This window comes from Rhipicephalus microplus, chromosome 4 (genome assembly GCF_043290135.1).
Source record: "Rhipicephalus microplus isolate Deutch F79 chromosome 4, USDA_Rmic, whole genome shotgun sequence".
NCBI lineage: Eukaryota > Metazoa > Arthropoda > Arachnida > Ixodida > Ixodidae > Rhipicephalus > Rhipicephalus microplus.
In genome coordinates this window covers 76,469,773-76,488,647 of record NC_134703.1, presented here as the reverse complement: position 1 = coordinate 76,488,647, position 18,875 = coordinate 76,469,773, and the positions used below count along the sequence as shown (strand labels likewise).

The window sequence follows — 18,875 nt, the reverse complement described above, 5'->3', positions numbered from 1 at the left end:
CTACGGCGTGCTATTTATATACGCCTATCATTGTTGGTGGTACTCGGTAACTTCAGCGTGTTCTTGTCGTCACAAGTGAGATGGCGCAATAGGGGTGCTCGGCGCGCTTTAGAGGTATGTGGGGTTTAACGTCCCGAAACCACCATATGATTATGAGACGCGCGCTTTAGAGGTAGTCTACCCGCACGTTGGAATGCGTGCGCGCCTTAATAGGGGGTGTTCGCTAGAAAGCGCGTGCTTATCTTGGGATAGGCGTGGTTTGTACGTCTCGCGCTTTCACCGCCGTTGGAAATACAGAGAGTACGAAGGTTGCTTTGCTCGCTGCAGCGGCCTCGTTTGCGAAAGACGCGCGTTGCTCACGCAAGGAAGTGACGATTGTGGCAGTTTCTCGCGACCGTTCGTGCACTTAACATTCGGGTTCACGTTACAAAACCCCGGATGGTCGAAATTTCCGGAACCCTCCACTACCGCGCGTATCTCTGCAGCCTGCTCCTTCGGATCACTTCCTTTGTTCGGAGCGTTAAGGGCATGAAAAGCGACGTCTGATTCCATTCGAATAAACTGAATAGTCATTACAGGCAACAACCTTACATTAAATCCATGTTTTCAGCAGCTGCATGCTGTGTAAGCTCGTCGTAAGTACTTGAAATTTAAACGAGAATTCACTAAGGGTGAGGGCATGGGTCAAAAAGGGAGTCGACTCCGGTGATATGACGTGTTGGTAGGTTGTGCGGAGTTCTTTAACACAGCTATTTCAATGCCTACGTTAATAAAACGACGTTTCCTGGCTAGTTCTGTGTCGCCTGAAAGTATGATGAGCAGAATTGGTGTAATCAGATAATAATAATAATAATAATAATAATAATAATAATAATAATAATAATAATAATAATAATAATAATAATAATAATAATAATAATAATAATAATAAAGGGGTTTAATGTCCCAAAACGAAGGTATGATTGCGAGAAACCACGTAGTGGAGGGCTCCGGAAATTTCGACAACCAGGTGTTCTTATAATATATAATCACACGGGTCTCAAGCACACGGGTCTCAAGCGTTTTCGCCTCGATCGAAAACGCGTCTGCCGCAGGTCTGCGGGTCAGCAGTCGAGTGCCTTAGCCGCTACACCACCGTGGCGGGTATTCGCACAAACGTAAATACGAAGCTTTCAATGCGAAAGTCGTAGTCGGATGTATTTACAATGAAATAGTGTAAATAACTCTCAAAAAGTGACTCCTGAGGGGGCGTGGTGCGATCACTGTACTAAAAACACTCACAGGTTTTTTGATGTACTTGCCTTAAACGACTCGAAAGCGAAAACCATTTTCTCCTTCTCTCTCTTCAGTCGATGTACTTGTTCCTTTCCCGTTCGCCTCCGAACGCTTTGCGGACTCAACGTTGTTTTGCACTGTCCCCAGGATCGGAAACATTGCAAGCTTTCAACACATAAGCCAATTTTGCTGATGTGTGGAATGTGTGATCGTGGCACCGATGGCGGAGGCAATGCAAAGCAACGATGTGTGCAGACGTCATCATGTGACGTCACGTTGGGATGTCACGAATTTTGGTGGTCTGCGGTGTCGTGATGACTTCATAGGGTATCTTCATCATGGGACGGCTTTTTTGCATTACTCGTGTTCATGCTGTCGACGCAGGACACCGACGGTCAATTTTCGTGTTTGATGAGTAATTTAAGGCTTTCACCTTAAGATGTTCAATATAGTTGCAGCTGTTGTGCCCGGCGCCAGAGCTGACGAGGGAGCGGCGTTCCTTTTGATGTTCCTTTTGGTCGCCAAACGGGTTGGCGGCCTGTGTCCGCCATGTATTGTTCCCACCTGGCCGGGGGGGTGCGGCGTCTTGCCGCCACGGCACCGTGAGCAGTTCGGGAGACCACAAGTGCAGCTTCTTCTTTGGAAGATGACGGCGGCGGCGGCGGCCGGGAATCGTCCCGCTAATTAAACGAGTCGTTCGGCGACCATTTGAAGCTTGTTTACGGCGGCCTTTTCAATGGATGCAGTCATGGCCGGCGCCAGGGCTGGCGGGGGAGCGGCGCTCCTTTGGTCTTCAAACAAATAACCGAACGACCGGCTGCCTACGCCGGCCCTGTATTGTCCGTCCTAGCAGGAGGGTGAGACGTCCTGTCGCCACGACGGAGTGGGCCGTTCGGGGGACGACAGCAAATGCGACATCTTCCTGGGAACAAGAGGTCGCGGCGGCCCCCGCAAATCACCCCGCTCATTGAGCAAACAGTTCGGCGGACCCTTTGATGGATGCCGTCCTGAGCGTGGGACCTCTCGACCAGCGACACACACGACGAGGAAGAGCCCTGCTGGCACCACCTTTGAGTGCAGTGATCACGCTTCAATTTTGAACGTTCACGTGGACCGTGCGTGCTCGTCACCCTCGCGGGTAATGTGTGATCCGTGATTGGACGGTGCCCTCTGTACGCGGTCCCCGATCTAGGGATCTGGGGAGGACAGACCCTTTATAATGAGCCCCCACGGCTCATTCGGTGTGCTTTTTTCGAGAAGAGAACCAGGCAGAACAGAGCAGAACCGAGCAGAACCATGTAGAACCAAGCACCATGTAGCGCTATGTTAGGAGTCATGTAGAGGCCTGCCACGTTTGAGGGCTCACCGTGTAGGGAGTTCGCAATGTATATATTGTAAATAAACCCTCTTCAAGTCTCTCTTCCTCCTGCCTCGACAACTTCATCCCGGACCTCCGGTGTCTGGAAACCCCGGTCGCAACAACTGGTTGGCAGCGGTGGGATACGAGTCTGCGACGGAGAGCGACATGTACCGGAGGCCAGCCGAAAGCCCTGGAACTCGGCGGGATCGAAGCAGCGTACCACCACCGCACGTAATGGGGTGAGTGCCTGGCTTTGTGCTTGAGATATATCGAGTCTTTTAGCCTAGATTCGTTAAAAGATAGATATAACCAACAACTGCCTGGCCACTGTGGTTGTTATCTCAGCACAAGGCAGCACTGGATGATTATCTGAGCAAGTACGCTAAAGCAGGAAAGCTTAGATGATTCAATAGGAACAAGTGGTAATGTTTCAAAATTTCTAAGGGTACGTTGCGGGTTAAATTTTAGGATGTTGTAAAAAGCAGGAGTGAAAAATTAACAAGAAAAAGTAGAGAGGGATGTTGGCCACGTAGTGCTACTTGGGTGCTTAAGCTTGTGGTCTCCGCTGTGAGATTTGCCAGGCTTCAATTTCTCTAGACCCAGAATTGAAACGCTGGTGGGTTTGTGTTTTGTCACAGCTGAGCCAAAGCAAAGTAGTCGCCATGGATCTTACGAGATTGACGAGAGAGAACCTGCTGAACCTGTGTTGGGATCTGGAGCTAGATTTTAATGATGATATGCCTGCTTCTAAACTCCGCGAAGTGATTCTCGAAAGCAATAGTGACAATGAGGAAATCGAGCACTTCGGGAATATGTACTTATTGGACCAGGAGGAGGAAGTAAAAAGGGCGCAAAGAAAGGAAAGATGGCGCCAGGAGGAATTGGAAGCTGAGCGCAGGCATGAAGAACATATGGAAGTACAAAGGGCGCAAAGAAAGGAAAGATGGCGCCAGGAGGAATTGGAAGCTGAGCGCAGGCATGAAGAACATATGAAAAGGATGCAGGAATTAGACGAAGAGATAGATAGGATTCGGCGTAGAGGGGTGGCATTGCAGCAGAGTGGTCAATCCGTAGATGTAGCGCACGAGCGGTGCAAGGTAGCGGCGGTGCCGTTTAAGGTTGAAGAGAAGGCTACAGGTCAGAAAGTTGTAGATGTAGCGCACGAACGGTGCGATGTAACGGCGGTGCCGTTTACAACTGAAGCGGAGGCTACATGTCTGATATCTGTAGATATAGCGGCGGTGCCGTTTGAGGCCGAAGAAAAGGCTAGTGCCTGTAAGGGAATGGAACAGGTTTTAACCCATTCTGAGGGAAAAGAGCTCGCGGTCGCAGCAGGGTGTGAGGGTTCCGTGGTGGTGGAAACGGAGTTAAGATTAACAGAGTGTTCCATCGAACCTTGCAGCCCTGTAGACTATGTTGATGAGCGTCAGAGGCGGACGAAAGGCTCCAGGTTTGGCACCAAGGAATGTGCCAAACGGAGAAAGCGTCCGAAAAACAGAAGCGCGGCAAGGCTCGCGATCAGCACGGCGCGTTTGACGAGGACCTTCGAACGGCGTGGCGGATTTGCGAGAAAAGGCCCGTTGTCTTCTCTGACTGGCTCGAATCGCATGCGTCTAAGCGGCCGGAGAGTGAGGAAAAGAAAAGCGCAATCTACGCGGCCGCGGTCTAGCGATGAACTGATAGGCAATCATCAGGACTGGGCGCGCGAGATGGCGGAGGAGCATATCGGTGATGAAGAACGTCAGAGTAGGACGAAAGGCTCCCAGGTCCGCACAAAGAAGCGTGCACAGGGGAGAAAGCGTCTGAAGGGCAACAAAAAGGCAAAGCTCGAGATGAGCACAACGCGTTTGAGTAAGGTTTTCAAACGGCGGAGTGACATCGCGAGAAAAGTGCCGTTGTCTTCTCTGACGGGTCTGTATCGTATGCGTCCGAACCGCCGGAAAAGAAAAGCGCATCGTACGCGGCAGTGTTGGAAGGATGAATTGCTAGGCAATCATTCAGACAGTGCGCGCGGGAAAGCTAACAAGCAAGTGGGTGCTGACGAGCATCAGAGGTTGGCGAAAGGCTCCGTAGACGGCACGAAGAAGCGTGACAAACGGAGAAAGCGCCGTAAAGACGAGGCAAAAATCGCGACGCGTTTGAGGAATGTATTCAAATGGCGGAGCGAAATTTCAAGAAAGTTGCCGTATCGCAAGCGTCCGAGCGGCCAGAGAACAAAGAAAAGAGAAGCGCATTGTGTGCGTAAGTGGCCGAAGGGCAAGAGACCCTTCCGTTGTTCTCGCGGTGCATTGGACGGGGTGCGGGGCAAAAGAGTCGGTGGTTTTCGAGGGGCAGGAAGCGACAGCAAGTCGGCTTCGAGGAACGTCGCGGGGTTCGGTAGCAGGGCGATTGACGCGTGTTGTAGACCCCGCTTCTCGAGAAAATCGTTCCGGGCGCGACCACCGCGAGTTCGACTCAGAGTTGTTGCGAACAGCTGTTAGCCTCTCAGAAAACGTCGACTCGGGACTGTTGAAAGGAACATTTTGTTTGTTTTTGTGATTTTGTAAATAACTCGTTTGTACTTTGTTTTCGTTAGCGCTCTATCATTTTGGTAGCCTATATGCGTTGTATAGATCTATTGGAAGGATAGTGACACGCATTAGAGCGTACAGAATTAGGCGTTTGTCATCGGCACCGGAGTTGGTTTGTATGCGTCCGAGCCGCCGGACAAAACGAAAAAAAAAAAAAAGCACGTTGGGTAGAAAGGCAGACCCTTTCGTCGCTCTGTCGACGGCATGTTTGATGGACTGCGGGAGTGCGAGGTACTCAGCGAGAGTAAGAACGCAGGTTGTCAGCGCAGAGCTTTGCGGGGGTCGGAGGCGAAGCGAATGGGTTTTGCCATTGTTCCAATTCCCGTTCGCCTAGAAAGACCCACAGGACGCGACGCCGCGCGTTCGTCTCAAAATTAAGTGACAGCGGTAAGCGTTTCGGAAGGCTCTCCCGCGGATTTGTATTTTTTAGTTTTGAATATCTGTTTTGACTGTTTAGGTCAGTTTTCCTTTTGGAATGTGTTTTGTACTTCTGCTACTAGATAGCGTTTAAGTAGCAGGTACCATGCTGTTTATTTTTTAAGCTTTGTATGTATTGGTTTTAAAGGTAACCGTTTTGCGGCAGTATAACGACACGTTAGGGGCGTTTGTCAAGTAGGACCGACGTTAGAGACGAATTTTGAGTGAGCGCACGGACGCAAGGATATTCTTGCGAGGTTTTCAGGATTCATGCGAAAGTTTTTTTGTTGTTATTTTTTGTTTTGTTCGCATGTCTCCGGTGTTGAAGTAAGGAAAGGTATTCGTGGGTTTACGTGTACGTTTTAGTTCATGAGCTTAAGTGTAGAGTGGTAACCTCACGAGAGTTAATGAGTGGTTCATCCATGCAGGAGCACTATAGCGTGTGATGGCAGACGTGTAATGAGGATGTCCTGATGTAGGTACAGCACGACAGTTATGCTTTCGTCTTCTCAAAAGGAATTGACGACTGGCTTTGGCGGCACTAAATTTCGGGAACTAAAAGATAGCGTGAAGTAAAATGCTTTATTTTATGAGTATGATACCTGGTGGGTTACGGCGGATTACTCACGCAAGCACTCGGGTATGCCACGGTGAGCGCATCACTTGACAGTTAGTTTTCTTGAAAGCCGTTTGATGGAAAGATTATTATCGGATCGGGATTAGGAGTTTTGGTGAAACCTCAGAGAAACGTCCCGATTGCTGCTTTGTGTTTGGTAATACTGCTTAAGTAAGGTTGCTTTTGGATAATTTGTCGGACTCGACGTGTCTCAGTGCGGGCAGGGTGCTCTCCCGTGCCTGTGGTGGTGTGTATGAATGCTTTTCCCAGAGGGGAGCCACAGGGAACGAGAGGGAAAGAGTCCTTGGCTGAGCGTCATCAGCAGTGGCCTGGAAGACAGCACTACACAGCGACACTTCGGGCAACCTGTGCAGCTGGTCACCCTCAGGTCGCTTCTCCCGCTGGCGGACGAGCTGTTGTGCCCGGCGCCAGAGCTGACGAGGGAGCGGCGTTCCTTTTGATGTTCCTTTTGGTCGCCAAACGGGTTGGCGGCCTGTGTCCGCCATGTATTGTTCCCACCTGGCCGGGGGGGTGCGGCGTCTTGCCGCCACGGCACCGTGAGCAGTTCGGGAGACCACAAGTGCAGCTTCTTCTTTGGAAGATGACGGCGGCGGCGGCGGCCGGGAATCGTCCCGCTAATTAAACGAGTCGTTCGGCGACCATTTGAAGCTTGTTTACGGCGGCCTTTTCAATGGATGCAGTCATGGCCGGCGCCAGGGCTGGCGGGGGAGCGGCGCTCCTTTGGTCTTCAAACAAATAACCGAACGACCGGCTGCCTACGCCGGCCCTGTATTGTCCGTCCTAGCAGGAGGGTGAGACGTCCTGTCGCCACGACGGAGTGGGCCGTTCGGGGGACGACAGCAAATGCGACATCTTCCTGGGAACAAGAGGTCGCGGCGGCCCCCGCAAATCACCCCGCTCATTGAGCAAACAGTTCGGCGGACCCTTTGATGGATGCCGTCCTGAGCGTGGGACCTCTCGACCAGCGACACACACGACGAGGAAGAGCCCTGCTGGCACCACCTTTGAGTGCAGTGATCACGCTTCAATTTTGAACGTTCACGTGGACCGTGCGTGCTCGTCACCCTCGCGGGTAATGTGTGATCCGTGATTGGACGGTGCCCTCTGTACGCGGTCCCCGATCTAGGGATCTGGGGAGGACAGACCCTTTATAATGAGCCCCCACGGCTCATTCGGTGTGCTTTTTTCGAGAAGAGAACCAGGCAGAACAGAGCAGAACCGAGCAGAACCATGTAGAACCAAGCACCATGTAGCGCTATGTTAGGAGTCATGTAGAGGCCTGCCACGTTTGAGGGCTCACCGTGTAGGGAGTTCGCAATGTATATATTGTAAATAAACCCTCTTCAAGTCTCTCTTCCTCCTGCCTCGACAACTTCATCCCGGACCTCCGGTGTCTGGAAACCCCGGTCGCAACACAGCACAGTAAAAAATAGCAGTAACCATCCAAAGGATTCAAAATAATGATTGGAAAGAGCTCTCTTTCTTATTTTCCCAGACACATTCGCCGATTTTTTTCTACTGTCTGCGAAGCTAGGATTGGTGTGGAAAAAAAAAATAAACGCGAACAGGGGAGCGTGCCGCCCAAGCATTCGGAATCGTATAGCGCGCGTCGTAACCACTGAAAAGCTCGCACAGCCGATTAGGTAGCACTGCACCATCAAAATCATGAATGCGGCTCACGAACGCAAACCGCATGAGCGTATCGTATCGATCTCTAATCTTAAGGGTGCAAACTGTACCACGTACACCACTGCTGGTGTTTCATTCGGAGCCGATAGTACGCGTAACGAGTTTTACTGTTCACTAACCCGTCCGATCTACGCTATAGTTAGCCGCAATAACCCGCTGGTCGGTGAAGTTATCGACTTATTTTGTCGGCACACGTTTTGTGTAGAGAAGCGCGCATCACTACATTTGGGAGTGGAGTGCGAGTTTTCATCGAACTCAAGTCTGTTTCCATTACACGAAATTTTGCGAGTAAGCCGTAAAATTGATCTCGCTTTGCTTCCAAAACAACGGACACAAACTTTTTAACTCACCTCGCAGGACCGTGGCGCTTTCACGTGAGCTATTTAAATGCAATTCAGCCCAGTCAGCGAATCTATGTACTCGGGGGCATGATCCTCACCGGGATAGCTGAGGGTGTATAGAAGATATGTAGAATGCTAACGTGACGTTTCTTAACTTTGTGCGATCCTAGCAGTCATTTAAATAGTGCTATAGACGTCCACAGGCCGAGACCCTAAAGTGTTTCTCCGCGTCTTGATCACGCCATGATTGCGTGACAAATTTAGACGTCGTCGTGGTGTATGGCTTCATCACGTGAGCCCAACGATACGCTGGACCGTGATGACAGGACATTGCGATGAGCCGAGCCGCGCAGGTGCTTCGCACCCGATAATGTATACATGTGGCAGCAAATCACATCTTAACGGTATGCTCTGTACGTCTTTGTGCCCGTGTTTGGAATGTAGTCCATGCCTGCTGAGATCGGCATTGACGGAAAGATACGCTACACAGACGATCTGTAGGACCCATTGTTATTGCGATAGCAATTATATGTACAGTTTAGGCAGTTTTTTTTTTCCGTCGTTGCCGCCACTGTCGTCATTCGCGTATAAGTATATATATGTATACATATACGGGGAACGATGCAGATATATGCGGGGAAAGGTGCGCTAGCCTCCTTTTTTTACGAGGCGAACATCTTTCCGGCCGGGGTCATCTACGCGCGCGCTTATCTCGGGAGGGGGGGGGGGGGTGAGGTGCTTAGGGTTGCCGCCGCGATATCTCAGCAACGATCAGCGTGCGTCTTGTGCTCCTACAGCAGGCGGGAGGTTCCCCCGGGCTGCGTTCTTAACACGGGAAAAAAGTGCCACTAGTGTATACCTGGAGCGGCCGTGTTCTCCTACTCAAGCGTTTTGTAGAGTTACGTGAGATCGGATCTGAATGAGTTGACTGCCAGCCTCACTTCGTATAACATTGCAATTTTTGCTATCACATTCATTGCTTAACCTTTTCGGTGAAACTGATTTTGTGCGATCATCCCTGCCACAGCCGCTAACTGCACTTGACAACATGCGCACGAGTATGCATAGCCACCGAGAAAGTTTCTTAAGACAGCAGCTATGGGTATCCAGCGGCTATGCACGTTTTGCAGGTTCTGTACCGTTTGTCATAAGTTATTCGCGTTCATCTGTGTTTCATGCGTCATTTGTGCGTGAGAAACGCGGGACACGTTTCGATCGGCTTGCAATTCTTCGCGTGACCTTCCAATTTAATGCTATCGCGTTCATTGCTTTGCCTTTAGGGCGAAGTTGTGACTTTTTATGTTTGCACTTCTGCGTACACTATTTCAAGAGTCCCGTTTGTGCTGTCATCTTTCTTCTACTCGCACGGCTGTTATTGGCAGAAGCTTGGCTTGGATAAAAAAACAACAACAACATGGCCACCTTTTCTTTTTCTGACACTGCCAAGATTCCGGAATCCGACAGCGCTCTTTAGGAGCCACAGAACTTAGAGCGCATGATTCTACATCGGAGCAGCGCTCATGAACTATACACCGGCGCCCTCTCATTTTCGGTGCTCCCTGCCGAAAGTGCGAGATCACACGTGCGAAACAGTTCCGCGGGCAGGCAACTTAAGCTGAAAGCAAACGTCTGATGTTTGTGTTCCATAAAAGGTCACGAAGCCAAGCTTGCCGGCGCTCGGAAGTTGTTCGATTGCGATGGGTTGCCACGTTTCCTTCCGCGCGTAAGATGCATGCTTGAGCACCCTTGTTTTTCGCACGGAACGTGTCGGGCAGGTTACGAAATTCTATCCAGGACTTCCTATATTAGGAGTCCGACGTGCGTGTCTATAATGAAAAGTATGTTTTTGTTTCCCTCATTCTTTAACGCTGCTCTCCCAGAAGAGTGGAACGGAAACTATCGCAGCGAACCGTGCTCCCCGAAGTCTCGAATCGACGTTGGTTTGCGACACTCGCCACATTGCGTGTGCCACGAACGCGCGCGCGAATACGGCCCGAGTCGCGCACCGCAATTGGCTTTCTCGCGAAACGTTAGCGGAGGTTTGCGATGAACTGCGAAAACCCCGCCTTTTCCGCGCGTGTCGCACATTGGTTCCCGATACTCCGCGAGCACGTAAACAAGCAACCGGTGTGTTACTGTTCGATCTACTTTTGCGACTGTTTCTTTTCATACTAGAAATAGCGTGGTTCTATAGGAAGGATGGTCCCCCCCCCCTCTTTTTTTTTGTACCTCAGAGGAGGCCGGCGACGAAAAAAAAAAGTTTTGTTGTAGCTTCGCACAAGCGGAAAAACGAGGCAACCAAGACGACGGGGGGCTCGAGTTTAAAATGCGTAAACTGGAAATGCTAATCTCGGTAGCGCGCGAGAGAATTCTCGGAAACGGAAAATGCTAATCAAGCTGCGCGTTTGCCGCGGCCTCAGGTGGGATTCTTTTTTGAAAATTTCGAGACCGGAAAGTATACGCGAGAAGGCGTTACCATCGTAGATATTCACCGCTTGTGCGAAACAGGTGTGGCGTGCGCCGCGCGCTCGCTCCTGTCTGAAAACTCGCTGCAATTGTTATTCCCTGGGCGTAATGTCATTTCACTTTTCGGGAAAAAAAAATGCGAGCGTGTGCGATTTTCTCGAGCGTATACGTGTGCGTGCTTCCGCTTTTCGTTTTGTGTCTTAGTTGCTGAGGTTATCGCTTTTTCCATTGTCGAAACATGTTGTAGAATGGTTCTGCCGGGGAGCGAATGTTTCACCCGCAGAGGGCAACCATGGCCGTGCCCGTGCATCGAATTCCATGGCAGTACGTGCGAGCAGTGCGTCGGGCCTCCTATGCCTGCGTGCGTGCGTGTGCGTGCGCGCGTCTGGGAGAAAAAAAGAGAGAAACTTGACTTGCGAGTTTTGCTGCACAGAAGCAAGGAAGGGAGAGAGAATGAGGCAATCAGACAGAACACCGGAAACGAAGTAAATAGAGAGAGGGGGAGAAGGAAGGGAATGAGGGAGAGATTATTGCGATAGCAAAATAGTTGAGAGGAGAAACTCGTGCAGTGCAGTGGCTGTCTCTCAACCGCACTTCATGGTAAGGCAGACGGGACATGTAAGGTCGGCAGAAAGCTGCCGTCTTTCGACGATATTTGCAGCGAAGCACGCGGTTACGCGACCATTTTTTTTTGTCTCGCGATTGAGAGCGATGCTTCTGGGACTGCAATGCGGATATATTATTAAGTCAACAGATAAGAACGCGAATCGCAGCAAAACACCGTGCTGTCTCTAGAATGGTTGCCCTTCGAAAGTTCTCCTTGGGACTGTCATCACGGCAGCTGCGGAGGAGGAGGGCCAGCTCTCTCGCGGTAATTCGGGAAACGAAAAGTAAAAGAGCATTACGGCCGCAGAAGCGCTATCGAACACCACGATTTCACAAGGCCTGGAGACCTTATTTCACTGAGGAGATCCGCACTTGGGCCTTACTTATCATTAGGCGCTAATAAGTAAGTGCGTTTCCGTTTTCCCTCCCCTCCTTTTCTCGATCGAGACACCTCAGGCGCTGTTGTTCACCAGAATGAAGGAAGGAAGGAAGCAACAGAACGGAGAAGGCAGGGAGGTTAACCTGAAAGACATCCGGTTGGCTACCCTATATAGGCACTGGGTGATTCGGGAAGGGGACAAGAAAGATGAGGAAGAGAGAAGAGAATGAAAATAAAAAGAAAGGTACAGGCAGTAAATTCACCGCAGCGTCCACCGAGTATAGTATGAAGTAACTGGAGAGGTAAGGGAGCGTGTGGAAGTATAAGGAAGCGATGTAAGGAAGAAAAGGCGGGGGTCTTGCCTGCGTGTCTTTGTAGACTGTGTGATCAGGACGCCTGGGCTCCTATTTTCGAGTGAAGCTTGTATTTCACTTAACGCGCGTATCCAGGAGACGCAAAAAGGAAGAAAAAAAAAAGAGTCCTTCATTATGCAGCGCGTCGGTATGTATACCGCGCAATGAATAACGAAGGAGGCCGGAACACGTTACGCTGTGCCGCCCAGTCGGGAGCGTCCGGCAAAAGCTTAAGAAGCTGCTACACTTTCTCGGCGGTTCGCCTAATTGCCGGCACAGATGGAGCCGTGAGCGAGAGAAGCTCGGACGAAGCCGACGCACTCCGCTCTAGCGAGTTCGTATACGTGCGATCGGCATGTAGGAGCCCTGAAATATTCAGGGGGCTTTCGGACGACGCTGTCGAGAGCAAAAGTCGTCCGAAATGGTGGCGGTCCCGAGTGGCGGGAGAAGATTTTTGTTGGTGCCACGTAACGAGGGATTGCATAGCGCGTGTCACGTGAGCCTCTGGTCGTTAGCTTTCGTGGTCAGGTCACATGTACGTATAATAAAGGCGATAAAAAAAGGTAGCAGGCTTGGGCGTGTGGTTCATTTCGCAGCGGATTCCAATTTCGGTACTGCCGAGCCTTATCTTATATGCCAAGACATAGCATGCGAATTAAATAGTTGGCTTGATTCTAACGTTCTTTTTCATCCTTGTGTGCGTCTGCTTCAACTTGTGCTTCAAGTTTACGAATTCCATTTGTGTTTTATACTGTTTTTATGTCACTCGTTATGATCAACGAAATAAAGAGAATTGTTTATCGGGCTAGTTTTTCTTTTAAACGCAACCAAATTAATCCAGCAGGCAGCCTTGTCAAGAAAGCCTATATACGGACTGTTATTTGTCGTTTTTATCTGTAGTGCAGTATGCAATGCACAAATTAAAATGAACTAATGGAGGCGAAAAAATAATCTCTCTCGTCGGCGGGACAACGACCTTCGAGTTACGCGTCCGATGCTCTGCAAATCGAGATACGATGAAGAGTGCCCCCTCGTCCTTATTGTTGGGTGTTTCTGTGTGCGTAACTATTATTGCCAGAGGCTATCACGTGGTTTGTTTACCACTGCACGAGGTGGCATGTAAGCGGTAAACCCTCACGTGCTGCCGAAGGCATCAAGCCTGGCAGGGCGAGACCCTCGCTTAGAAAGAAAGCAATGAATGAATTAATGAATGAATGAAAGAAAGAAGTAATCAGAAACAGAGAAATAATATGTGAGAGTTTCACGTTCCAAAATCAAAAAGGGAGGAAGAACGAACGGACTTGTCTGAATGTCTTGTTTCTTGACACAATCAAACGAAACAGACAGACGTCAATCGAATAGATGCACAAGGGACATGATTTGTTGTTTTAAATGTGGGGCACTTAGGTAGCCCGTTTCGTCGTCCATCCATCTGATGCGGTGTGAACAAGCTCAGTGCAGGCCATTACGAGGCAAGCAATGCTCGAACTTGGGCTAAAATGAACGAACAAGGTCTAAAACAGCATATTTGACGAGACCAGTACAGAAGTAACCGCATTAATTAACTTAAAATTGTTAAGAAAGTTTCTGAAACATGGGACTGGCTCCGGTGTGCTGCAAGAGAGGGAGCCACCGCCTCGCCGAGCTAATGCCCCTCCCCCTTGGCTGCCCCTGCGTCGGCGTTGCGCGACGCTGTCAAGGACTAGGCTACTAGTATCTGACCTGAGGAACAATCTGGCAGAACTCGCCGCAGACGACGCGTATCTCAGCTGGCATCACAAACAGAAAGCCGATTAAGCGCAGCAAACACTAGCGCTCGTGTCGCGCACAGCGTTTGTGAATCTTCCCAACAGTATTACGCTCGGGTCGGGGAACCGTGCATGCTTACCTCAAACATTAGCATCATTGACGCCTTGATGGACGGAGCGGTGGGAACTCTACGAAAGGGAATCGCTGGGTGCCCGTGCGACGCACTTCCTCAGGTTTCTCAGTAGTGTAGTTGCCACGCGTTGTCTACAGCGAAAGCTGTTATGAGATCACAACTCGGGTCACGCGCAGTGGTCCGCCGCCGCCGCCGGTGTCCATAACCACATTGTGCGAAATTAAAAAAAAAAAAACCTAGCACCAAAGACGCAGTGGGGCTCGAGCCCGGGTCTGCTGGCAACGTTGTCCGTGATTTGACGATGCTTATTCTCCAATTCCAAGCCTTATTTTTTCGCGCTTTCAGTGCGAAGAACCGCGTATTACAGTTCTGTTTCCTTTTCCTTGAAGTTTCAACACGTGTGCTATTCTCGGCGTACTTCGCAGAAAGAAAAAAAAAAGAGAGGTAGTTGAGCAGGTGCGGAAAAGTATGTTCGGGAGGCACTTCGCGACAATTATTTGCGCTCGTCGCCGTCTGCGCCGGATCGCGGCGGCCTACGCGCTGTGGACGGGTGAGTGCCTCGTTCACGCCGTCCCGCTCTTCCTCGACCACTTTGCTTCGCTGTGCCCCGACAGCTATACAGCGCTGCTGAACTCCGTCGTGCGCGCATCGACTTGCAAATGCGGAGTCGCGCCCACAAAAGGTGTGTGCCCGAGTGGGCTCCCCCCTGACCCCGCGAAGGTGGTTCGCTTCCTTCAGATATCCAACGGGGAATGGGTCCTTCGCTCTCGTGCAGTGTGCTTTTCAGACCGCTCCCCCTATTCACACTATATCCTCGTATACATGTACTTAGTTCTTTGCTATTTGCGCTCGTACTTTGCGGTTTCGGGACCGCCGAGGGCCGGCGGCGGCAATTCATTCCCCGCTATGGGCACCGCAGCCGCGCCTCCTGCGGTGAGTTGTTGGGACGAGCTATATTGCGGACGTACGAATAGTTTGGTCGTGGTTTTCTTTCCTGTGTGTGTGTGTGTGTGTGTGTGTGTGTGTGTGTGTGCGTGTGTGTGTGTGTGTGTGTGTGCGTGCGCGCGTGTGTGTGCGTGCGCGCGCGTGTGTGTGTGTGTGTGTGTGTGTGAGAGAGAGAGAGAGGGAGAGGGAGAGAGAGATAATTTTTGACGTACCCTTGCGTTGAGTCTGCCTTGCTTTATATCGCTAATACACATACAAAAAAGAGAGTCCTATTGTTTTCTTTTTTTTTGAAGTCCTAACATGCCACCACGAAGATGGCTCTCTTTAAAGAGACTAGTGGACTGTCATGGAAAAGCTATTGTACTCTTGTCGGTGAGTCTTCGGACCCAATGGAGAGTTAGTTTATCTGTGTAAAGATAGTCATGTACAGCCGCGGCCACATCTCCGTGGAGCGCTAGAGCAGCCGGTTTTTCCTCTCGAAACCTTGAGGCAGTTTCGGGCTCTGAAGTGATGTATCAGGAGCATGCACGGCCTAGTTGTCAGGCTGACTACGCCAGAGCCAGATACTGCCCCAAGGTTTCGCCCCTCAGCGCGAAAACCGGCTGTTAGCGTGCTCTGCACAGACGTGGCCGCGTCTGTACGCGTAGTTGAGAACTCACTCGAAAAAGTTCTCTTTCTTTCTTTCTTTCTTTCTTTCTTTCTTTCTTTCTTTCTTTCTTTCTTTCTTTCTTTCTTTCTTTCTTTCTTTCTTTCTTTCTTTCTTTCTTTCTTTTCTTTTCTTTTCTTTAGGTTGTACAGTACCTGGGGTTTGCCTTTCCGCTTTACCGTCCGTATGCTCGGGCCTTTGTAATCGTCATCTGTGCGCAGACTGTGAGACACATTTCCTGAGTTGCCGTACCTCGTGGTGAAAACGAATTAGAATCCTGGAGTTCCACGTGTCAAAACCGCGTCGTGGTTATTAGATGCAGCACGCCTATATGGCCTGGTACTGCGCATTTCATTTATGGAACAAAATTTTGAATTCATTCATTGATTCATTCCGCATCAGCCTGGCCACCTGGGGTTCATTAACGGGCTCATATTGTGTGTAGCATTTCGCCCCGTCGAACTGCGAATGCCGTGGGTGGGGACCTGCGTGCCATTGAGCTTAGTGACATGCTTTACCTGCTAAGCTGACTTCGCGTGCTTTCTTTTGAACAAAAAGACGATAGTGTATTTTTTTCTGCGACATATTTGTGCTTCTTTATGTCGATGCCAAGTTCAAGGGACCGTGGGCCTCGCGAAGCTGTTTTGTGGCTTTCAGCTCATGACCGTCTGCATCTGTGTTTGTCGAGATCCGATACTGAAAATATATTGTGCTAAATCAAAATTCATACTGAAGCAACTTCTTCGTCGCAATGATCTGTAACTCCTTGGCTATACTTGTTCATTTCCTGGGATAAATGCATCGGCGGTATCAGAACCTACGGGTTGTCATGTTGCATCAGGCTATGCGTGGCCCTTTGTGTACTAAAGGAAATATAATTAATGTTTTTCTTTTTTTCTTTCTCCTTCGTATTCTGCACGCATTAGAACGATGTTGTGATACTTTGTCATGTTCTTTCTCGTTTCCCTGTTTTTTTTCTTATTTGCGTCAGCAAAAATCTGATGGGGTCCTATTGTTGCACGATCGCATGGCTATGATTGCATAGCTAGGCTGATTTGTATTCATAGCTATAAGATATGCAATAATAGCTAGCATAGCTAGCTATGATTGCATAGCTAGTCCTGCACTGCCGTACAAGCACGTCTTTATTTTGTATTCATCAGCGAAAAAAAAAAGTGTCTGCATCTATGTGGTCTTGTGGTCTGCTGTCTTCTTTCAGCTCTGCCCTTCAAGCCCAATGAGGCTTTGGCTGGCTAATTTTTTATTTCTGTGCTGATTTCTCAAAATGCTAAGGTAAAATTATATTATTATTATTATTATTATTATTATTATTATTATTATTATTATTATTATTATTATTATTATTATTATTATTATTGTTCTAGTTTTGATTCTGTGTATGCTATCTAACCATATGTTGGCCTAATTGCTATCATTACGAACATCATACTTGCATGGGCGACGTTGTCAAGTGTTTAACTGTCAACTTGTAGTGCGGACGGCAGTTATTGTTTGGTATGGGCTTGTTTTTTTAAATTTTTATGCACTTTATATTTGTAATAATGTGTTTCCTACCGCAGCACCTATGTTCTTTCCATACTTTTGTTCCCTGTTTTGTCTGTTTTTCGTGTTCATACCTTGCGTCATCTTGCCACGCATTTTAACACCTGAAGTTCAGTGAACAGGCTCTAGAGCGCCTTTTGTGTAAGACATCAGATTGCCCCTCTTTCTCGAAATAAGTTCCGTATCAATATTTATTCTAGTAAAACGTTAATGATAGCTTCTCTGTCATCTATCAATCTTTGTCTCGGTGTCTCATTTGTTCGCTCAGCCTGCACGTGAATTAGCGTTCTGAGCCCTGCAAAAAATGTGCACGTTTTCACATTGAAAGCCAGCACTGTTCTTTCGTTGTTTCGCGTCTTTCCGTGCATTCTAATTTTACCCGCTGCCTCGGCCTATAGCGTTCACGGTGCTCGGCTGCTGAACCGAAGGTCGCGGCATAAAATTCGGCTCCGGTGGTCGCGTTTTTCGATAGCGACGAAAATGGTAAAGACCCGTGTACTTATATTTAGGGGCTACGTTGAGGAACTACGTGTTATCGCAATTTTCGTAGCCCTACGCAACGACGTCTGCGATGATCACGTCGCGGTTTCGTGACGTAAGACTTCAGCAGCTGTTGTTATTTACATCGTGGTTCTCAAACGGGGTTCCGTGAACGGCATTTCAGGGTTCCGCTGTGAGTGGTCAGGACGAATGCGACTCACTCGCATGTTACCACCACTCGCACCCAGTGCACGTATGAATGTGTTACTGATTGATGAAAGAAAATTTGCATTGAGTTTTGCATTTGACAAAGCCATCGCACGCCCTCCTCTCTCTCACATCTGACCGAGCTCCTCTTGGTGAAGAAGTGGAGGGTTCCGTGCCAATCCAGAAATGGCGTTGGGGGTTCCCCTATATAGGTCAGAGAGAATTCGAGAAACCAAGATTTACGTCGTAGGCGAGTGTCGCTTCACCCCGCCTTCGAACACGTTCGTCTCTTTGCAGGCCCTGTGCGCGAACGAGACTCTGGTGTTCCTGCGGCCCCGCTGGGTGACCCGCTGTCACGAGGCAGGCCGAAGTGTGCCCTACCAGCCTTTCGTGGTCGCCTGCCCGGAGTAGCGGACGCGTCACCTCTTTGTTGCCCTCAGGAAAACCGCGCGCTTAGCTTATTCACTGCACGGAATTGACGGTCGGTCGCTCGCATTTTGACCGAGTATCGCCCGGTCGTTAGCAGCACTTAGTACAGGGCTGCCAAGTGTCGGTGACGTCACGCAAGCTGCCCAAAGATTCTCGAATCAGGCGTGCTCGCATTTTCGTGGCGATATGCAGCTTCCCTTAAAACCGCGATTGGATGATTTAATGTTTTTTATCATTACTAATGCACTGCCGGTGTTGGTATTGCGTCATTAGAATTTACTTTTTTTAATTTGTCGTGTCGCATTTGCTTTTCTAGAGCGAATGGTGACGCGATTGTATCGCGCGTTGAATTTTTCTCTGTTTTCTCGTTTTCGCGGGAACGAGCGATATTTTATGTGATGTGTGTTCCGCATTTCAAAGCATGCTGAATATATATGCTAAAAAGAATGTTGCTTCGCATCTTTCCAGCAGCCACTCTCAGCGCGCTGCAGCGTATTTCCAAAGCGTGACACGCGTCTGTGTTGCGAATACAAACGTGTGTGTTTATCGAAAAATAATAAAAGAAACATGTGGAGCTACTACGAATGTCTCAAGAATTTTTTTTCGTTTTACGCTATCATGTTGTGATTA

The 18,875-nt window shown here is 49.4% G+C and overlaps 1 protein-coding gene across 1 annotated transcript in view; it reads left to right on the top strand.

Moving 5' to 3' along the window:
* XRCC1 (DNA repair protein XRCC1) overlaps positions 1-18,650 on the top strand; it is an 89,934-nt gene extending 71,284 nt beyond the window's left edge. The window contains exon 14 of the mRNA XM_037423198.2: positions 18,114-18,650. Coding sequence (XP_037279095.2) covers positions 18,114-18,227 — 114 coding nt within the window. The 3' untranslated portion in view covers positions 18,228-18,650. The remainder of the gene's footprint in view (positions 1-18,113) is intronic.
* Positions 18,651-18,875: the final 225 nt, after the last annotated feature.